Source organism: Petaurus breviceps, unplaced genomic scaffold, assembly GCF_028583685.1.
Source record: "Petaurus breviceps papuanus isolate PSGF00001 unplaced genomic scaffold, PetGlider_PUasm1.0 84, whole genome shotgun sequence".
Taxonomy (NCBI): domain Eukaryota; kingdom Metazoa; phylum Chordata; class Mammalia; order Diprotodontia; family Petauridae; genus Petaurus; species Petaurus breviceps.
In genome coordinates, this window is record NW_027186645.1 from 11661529 (window position 1) to 11669845 (window position 8317).

At 32.8% G+C, this 8317-nt stretch overlaps 1 protein-coding gene and 1 long non-coding RNA gene across 11 annotated transcripts in view; one reads left to right on the top strand and one right to left on the bottom strand.

The window, feature by feature from the left end:
- FOXP2 (forkhead box P2) overlaps positions 1-8317 on the top strand; it is a 700229-nt gene that overhangs the window by 649280 nt on the left and 42632 nt on the right. For all 9 annotated transcript variants that reach the window (XM_069107053.1, XM_069107052.1, XM_069107058.1 and 6 more), the window contains 2 exons: positions 4643-4730; positions 6628-6711. In XM_069107053.1, the coding sequence (XP_068963154.1) occupies positions 4643-4730; positions 6628-6711 (172 nt within the window). The remainder of the gene's footprint in view (positions 1-4642; positions 4731-6627; positions 6712-8317) is intronic.
- The window catches only part of LOC138176282 (uncharacterized), a 49346-nt gene that overhangs the window by 3464 nt on the left and 37565 nt on the right, over positions 1-8317 (bottom strand). The window lies entirely within an intron of this gene.

Sequence of the window (8317 nt, forward strand, 5' to 3'; positions counted from 1 at the left end):
CTTTTAACCCAACCTTCTCCACCACTACTGACCTAACATTGCCAAAAGAGTAATTAAAAAGACACAAGAAAAGAAATAGTCTTTTAAATGGAACTGCACATGATCTCTTTTCCCCCTTTCAGCTGACTGGTTCTCTCCAAATTGTGCTCTTACTTATTCTGTATTGTCTATTTCTTTGTCTTTGACTAGGCAGCATGGCTACAAAATTATGACCTCAAGAAGGCATTCTTTGAACTTGTCAGAATGTTGTTTCTTTTGGTGACAGTGCCACCATCTTTCAAAACTAAGGCATCTCATGTAATCAGCTAAATGAATAGTGACAGCTAACATTTTGTATTTAAACTCCTGTCAGTGTTTAAACATAAAAAGCTTGATGCAAAATAAATCAAACACCAGTGATATGCAAGTGAAACATTTTGTTAAGACATTCTCTGACATACTTAGATTTAAAGCTGATCCCATTTTAGCTTTTAAAATGCTCTAACTTTAAAAGAATCTGAAATTCTAGAGGTTAAAATTGAACTGATAATCTGGAATATGCAACTGAAATTACCACATAAATTCACATCCTTAAAAACTTCAGGTAATGGAAACTACACATTAGAAAATTTGAAGGGAACCCTCTGTTTTGTTTTGTTTTGTTTTGTTTTCTTGGCATCCTGAAACATTTGCTTAATTGTTTTTACAAAGAAGATGACTGCCTATTTACACTTTTCCAAGTGCACGTCCAACACCTGGCACACACACAGATTCATGCAGTTTTGAAAGAACGTCAGTCGACCACATCATTTATTCCATTTTGAAAACAAAAATCAATATACCTATAAAGTGACCCATAAATTAGAACTGGCTCACACAATGTTTGTTCAGTGCTGCCTTTCTGAAGGCACCCTTTGCATTTTTTCTTCACCTCTCTGTTTGAACTGCAGTCACAGTAAGAGGCTCATTAGGGGACATTAGGGACTGGAGCTAACCAGAATTCCAGAGCTTGCTTTGCTCTTATTAATGCATAGTAGAGTAGAATGCATTTAAATATTTCATAGGCATTCAGTAATTTGTGTGTAATCGCCTTGTTAGCAGACCAGTAGAAGTAGAACAGGTCTGTGAAATGGTGTTAGTGATTGCATGGGTAATTTACAGACCTTTGCCATCAGAAAGAGTATTATTGTTGGCTAGTATGAAGCTGTGAAATGGAACTTGCAATAAGTTTGAAAAAAAAACTTAATAAAGGTTTTGTAACAAGCATCTTCAGGGATAACAACCCCACTTGGTCCTTTTGAAGCAGCTATAATTTATGACATAGGCAATATATCAAATGCATAAGATAGTATTATAGAGCATTCATATGAAAAGGGTATTTGCAACATTAGTTCCAACTTCCTGCAAGGGACATGATTAAATGATTAATGAAATGTCCCCTTGCATATGCATTTTGAAACAGCAATTAGGCACTGACTGAGAAAATCCACCAATCCTCTCATTTTTCAGTATTATCTCATTCTTGATTTATAAATCATAGAGAATTTTTGAACAGCAATATGTAGTACCTGAGATAGTTATAAAATCATAAAAGAGAATAATTCGGGCACAAAATAGTCATAAATACATAAATTCATAATTTACTGTTAATATTAAGCCTATTTATTTAGTCTTATTGCATTGTATTTCTATCCGACACTATTTCTGTACTTTGATTGGCATAATTAAGTAGGGGGAATGAATAGGCACTATTATTTTACATATCACTGGTAAACAATAGCAAGGAAAGGAGAAGGGAGATGTGGCAGAGGTATGTATGTGTTTTTCAAGTTCTCAGTAATCCACTGGAGCCTGTTCTATAAATGATCATTGAAGGGCTGCAAGCTAGCCTATAATTACAGGAAAGAAAGTGGCAGCTCTGGCATTTCATAACTATGTGTCCTCGAAAAGTGCTTTGTGAGTTTGTCACCAATGATAATTTAGATAGAGGCTCATTACTGAACATCACAACACTTTAAAAACCTTTCGCCTTCATACAGGAGAATAAAGGACTATTTTAATGGCAAGGTTCTTTTGTGTTCTACTGAAAAATTCAATCAAGACAAAACCTCATTGACTATTATTGTAGTCTACAGTCTCTATTCTAATAAAAGCTGCATAGATAAATTGAATAGGTCTCTAAGACCTAAGCATATAAATGCAAACATTTGGCACTTTTTTAGTCCTTTAAATATAGGATGATGGATTATCATGAAGAAGTAAACAAGTGCAAAAAAAAAAAAAACCCAAACCAACCACCTTCTTTACAAAGGATTTTGGGCTTAAAATCTTAGTTACTGAATATACCTGATCCTAAGTATTAGAGTACATACTCTTGCATCCTTTCCTCCTTTTTATTCTCTCTACAAATCTCTTACATGTCTATAGCCATTTCAAGAGAAACCTATCTCTTTATTATTTTACCTAATAGCAAACTATATTTTTATCTTCTCAGTTAAGTCTGCAAATATAGCACAAGATTACAATATATTTGCTCTTAAGAACAAAACCAAATGTGTTACTAGAATCTTTTACTGAAAATATTCCATTTACCCAATTTTTAAATTTAAGTTCTAAGATTGAGACTTTAATAAATATTTTGAAAAGCTGAGAGGTTAGGTTAAGTCTATATTTTGCCCTATTAATTAGTGAATCATGGCCATCCTGATATCTTTATAAAACCAAGTAATGTGTGATTTATTGTAACATAACATTTCTCTTTTTAAAAAATTGTGAGTGAATTTTATCCCTTATTATAGTGGGGTTCAAAACAACACTTACTGCCACTGTGCATAGAGGGGAAAGGTATAGGCAAAGTTCCCCTCATGTACTCTGACAGTACACCTTAATTCTGACCTATTATACCTTGCTATTTTAGTCCCACATTTCTCCTGAGCTGAGACTGACAAATCTGCCAAGATACATGGAGCTTTGTTGATGTAGCCTGTGAGAATTTGTCCAAAATAAACTCATTTCACTTGTGAAAGTATATGGGAGGGAAGAACTCATGTTTCTAATTGATAAAAATTTTAAAGTTTAATACCGAACACTAACCAAGTCAACAAGTACTTACTTTAAAACCTTTCCTAACAATATAGTCTTCATTCTTCTCTATACATTGTTACTTATGTATCCACCTTATTTTAATACTTTGGTAATACATTTCAAACTATTCATTATAAAACATATTTATTAAATGTTCATATTATGCAAGAGAAAAGAGAGATTCTCTCCCTTGATAAAGGGCTGTGGAGAGATAAAAAGATGAAAGAAAACACATTTCCTTCCCTCAGAGAGCTTCCAATCTAAGAGAAGAATATAACATCTAATAACTCTAATATAAATCAGAATGGAAAAAACATACAAAAATGAAGTCTCAGATATTCATGAAGAGATGATTTCTAGGTAGGATAATTAAGTAAGGCTACAATGGGATATGACACATGAGTGTGCTCAGCACAATCCTCCCAATTTTTACAAAACTCAAATGTATACAAATATAAGTGCTTTCATTTAATAACTAAAAATTTGCTTTGCAACATCAGCACAGACTCCTCAGTCATCAATATGAGTATCACCTAATTTGCTACATTAGTTTGGCCATTGAAGAGCTGATTATAATGAAAGATAACGTATCACATAAATAATGTATTTAAAACTTTCTGAACTGGAAGGCATATAGCAAATTGTGTACATGTAAATATGTAAAAATTTTTATATCTTAATGTATTAACATGTATCATCTTAACTTAATGAGAGCTGCTGATGTACTAGAGTACTATTAATGAACTGGAAGACCATTAAATGGATTTCTAAAAATACACACACACACACCATGATAGACTAAAATAGACCATCAAGAAATATTTAATCAAAATGTTTTTTCATATAAAATTAAATTAGAGATTGAAAGGATTCTACACTTTGCCACTTGGTAAACAGAAAAGGATGATATTCAAAAAATTCTATTTCTTCAAGTGTAGAACTCTGGACAAAATATCACTGTTATTATTATTATTACTACTACTACTGAAGTCTGTGATGCAATTCATTTAATATGGTTGACATGATTCAGTTTCTGTAAATCTATTTTAAAAGTACTGTTTATTAAATTAAATATTAAATTAAAAAATTAAAAATTACTGTTCTTTGTAATTATGTCACATGACATCCCTATGAAATAAAATGACAATAAGTAATTTCATAGGCCTTGAGAACTGTTTCATAAGAAGCTAAAGAAGGATTGCATCTTATTTTAAATATTGATTATGATTAGTATATTTATAAGATATCTATTTATGACTTTATTAAAAAAAAACTCTGAGTATATTAACTAATTTCCAGTATTTCTGCTGTTAGTAAAGTTTTGGACCTGAAAATATTTTGTGTCATCACTGATGAGCTTATGAACTCATACTCTCTGACTTTAAAAAGTCTTTTAACATTTAAATTTACTAAGCATTTAAACATAATTTAAATTTTCTTTTTTAGTTTTAGAAGTGTTCTCCATTTTTTTCTGCATGTCTATACCAGTATCAGTGCAGGGCAGAATAAAGGAGAACAGTAAAAGCGACATAGATATTACTTAGTGCTAAATTTTCACTTGATTTTCTCTTTTAATTAGGCACCTTAACAATGAACATGCTTTGGATGACAGAAGTACTGCTCAGTGTCGGGTGCAAATGCAGGTTGTGCAACAGTTAGAAATACAGGTTTGTTAAATGGTCATTCAATATTAAAATTCTTCCAGTCTCAATTTCTGAATGTTTTAAATTCAACTAGAAATCTATTTTGTCCTTCAGGGTTCTTGATATATCTCTTAAAACTCAAATTATGATATATTTAATAATAAAAACTGAAGGATTTAAAAAAAATAAATCATGAAAACTAAGTTAATTTTTAATGTAAGAATTTATTTGACTAGTTGAATGTGCCAAACCAAGAATACCCTACCTAGTTTTCCTTACTTTATAGATCAACCAAAAACTCAACCAGCCATTGCTATTATGGAGGAGAAAACTTTATGTGAACTCACTTTGATTTTCTTTCCTTAGGATTTTACAGTGTCATCTATGATAGGTTAAACTTTACTCTCCCCCATTTGCCCAAAAAGCAGCTTTTTTCTCCTGCCTACCTCTAGCATGTTTCTTTCTTTCTTTCTTTTTTTTTGCCTTTTGGAGGGCAGTTGGGGTTAAGTAACTTGCCCAAGGTTACAGGGCTAGTTTTTTTGTGTGGGTGTTAAGTGTCTGAGGCCTGAACCAAACTCAGGTCCTCCCGACTCTGGGGCCAGTGTTTTACTCACTGCGCCACCTAGCCGCCCCATATTTGTTTCTTTTAATTCAAGTTGCCTTGGCTAAATCCTATCTGCTGCTTGACTCTTACCTAGGAGTAATGACAGAACATGCTTATAGTGTAGTGTCCAACAACATGCCGTTATTTTTTAATCTTACAAAATTTTCACTTCATCTACATAGTGCTTAAACTGAATTTAGCCAAAAACTAAAGAAAACTCTCTCTATGAAAACTATAAGCACGTCAACAGCATACCCCAAAGTAGTTATATTTCACAAGGTATCATTGTTCTTATAATGTTCTCCATTAATCTCATAGAATTACCTTTCTTATTCAAACTCCTACATCATTCCATTAAGAAAATTAGACAAACAAATGGTTACTTTGGCTTCACATTTGCTTAAATAAAGATTTTATCTTGGTTATTTATGAGCTTTTAAAACAATTTTAAAGCATTTTGTTTTATCTTGTCCCAGAGGGTTACAAAAATGTTTTATTATCTTATATGAGGAAATAGTGAAAATACACGAAAATGAAAACCTCACTTTTATGAGCATCATGCTTTCTTTTGGAGGTAGTTGAAAAGGCTTTTGGAAAACCTGTTTACCACTTATAAAGGGTATCGTGTAACATAACAGGTCAACTGAAGACACTGCTTGTAGTGTGACCAATTATTCCTTGTTTTTTTTTTTGCTTTGTCTGACTGATGGAAAAGTAAGGTCCGTCAGTTGTAATGAGACCCAGTGCAAGTGTAGATGCCGACTCAGTGGCAGAGTTCAACATTTCACACTGCCTGGTCTCTGTCACTCTACTGAATTAGATTGATGATGGCAGATTGCAGGGGGCATTAACTGGACCTCAGTGGGAAAGGATGAAGTGTGTAGACAATCCTGGCAGGCACTTCCCTTTGAGGACCCTTCACCCCTTTCACAGCTGTTGGCACTAGTCCATTCCTAACAGTGTCCCCAGGACTTTAAAAGAGACACTATGAGCCTTCTAATTTATGGTCTCAGTAACTTGTTACTGTCGAGGCAACTGTGACCTCAATTCTCTTATTGACAAAAAGATGAAGTGTTATTTGTTTTCTTTGACCTTTTAACATAAGGAAGGTTATAAAAGTTGTTTGCTTGTGTGGTTTTTTTTTTTTAATTCTGTAGCTAAAGTTACATTTCCTCACAGATAAGTTTTCACTGACATAGACTTTTATATGCAGGAATCATTACACTGAGACAAGCTCAATGATAAGATGTATCACTGCAATAAAATAGCTGTATCAGTCATTTCTAAAATGCTTCTGATCTCACTCTTTCTTAACAGCTTTCTAAAGAACGTGAACGTCTTCAAGCAATGATGACCCACTTGCACATGCGACCCTCAGAGCCCAAACCATCTCCAAAACCTGTAAGTGCATATTGCTTTATAAACAGTAAATAGGTCTACCGATGTAACAGACTAAGAAAATGAACAATTTAGTGACAGTTAGAAAACAATGAGTGTGATGAAAAATATGGCAATAAATTGAAAGTAAAATGCAATATCTTGTCAAATTGTATGTTTCTTTAAAAGTAATGGTATCTTTTACAAAATCTATCCAATCTACACCATAGGAGACACTAAACAAAGTACACCTATAAGCTCCCAAATCACTGCCTTGAAGCTGAGCTAGACAGAACATCTTTTGTGATAGGTTTACAGATATTAATAGGAAACCCACTTTGAAAACTTGAAGATCAGTTGTTTCAGTAACAGTAGAAATCACAAATAGAGAGCTATGTATGGGTACAGGAGAGGATTTGGCTCAATCATGACACACATAAATACATTCTGGGGACAAAATATTTTGCTAAAAATGTGACGACTCTTTTACAGCCAATTTTGTAACAACTTTCATGGTTTTTATTTCAGTTAAAATATATTCTACATACTGATTATAGGATGCTATTACACATGCTTTTCAGGAAGAGGATAGCATGTTACAAAAGGAAATACAAAGCTATAAAAAAGCCATGGTTTTTCCTCAAAAATAAAATAAAAAAGATTTAACTGTGACCTGATAATAGACAGAAACATGTCCTGTCTGAAATGGTACACTTACTTAATGTTTGCATTGGGAACACACAATCAATGTAGAAACTCTACTTGAATGAAAGTTGGTGAGATTTTAGAGACCTGCTGAATAACCAGATGATTAATAGGAAAATGTTAGTATTCAAATATCCCTTATATAATTCTATGAAAAGCTTTGATGTATGTTACATTTGGGGATAGTAAAGGATATATGTGCCCAAGTTTTGTCTTTCTGAAACAACTTTTAGATACTCTTTTAAATGTAGATCAGTATTTATTCAAATGTATGTTTAACATGGAGACTACTAAATTAAAATATGCAAGAGTTTTCCTGACTTTTTCAAGGTGAAAATTTAGGATCCATTTTGATAGGCTGAATTCAGGGTAGGAGAAACATAGGAAAAGGAAAAAAAATAGTTACCTTTTTTGTAAGAGTAAGCATCTGACTTATTTTAAACTCCAGAATCCTAAAATCTAATAAAATTTAGAGTGTATCTGCTCTGACCAGTTTTTACATGGCTATTTCTTTTCAATAAGATTCTTTTTTCCCCCATTGCTTCCTATAGTATAATGTAGATAATCACAAGACAGAATAATTGTCTCATAAATCCATCAGGAATCTGCAGCTTGTTCTTTTCCAATTAATTATTCAATCAGTAAATTTTTTAAAACTCCAGCAGCATGGTTACATCTACACTAATAAAGAATTTTCAGCCTATAATCCAAAACAGAACCTGAATGAATAATGTAATTGAAGTATTACATTACATAAACCACACATGAAAGAATTGCTAATTGCGTTTGATGGTGGGCAATTAATACAGAATCTTAGATGAGCGATTTAAAATGAAACCACAGTTTAAAGTTCCCTTTGGAACTAGAGATATCTGAAGTGGTGAACTGCACTACTGGCCTCAAATTGGTTTGAAAGAAGAGTGGT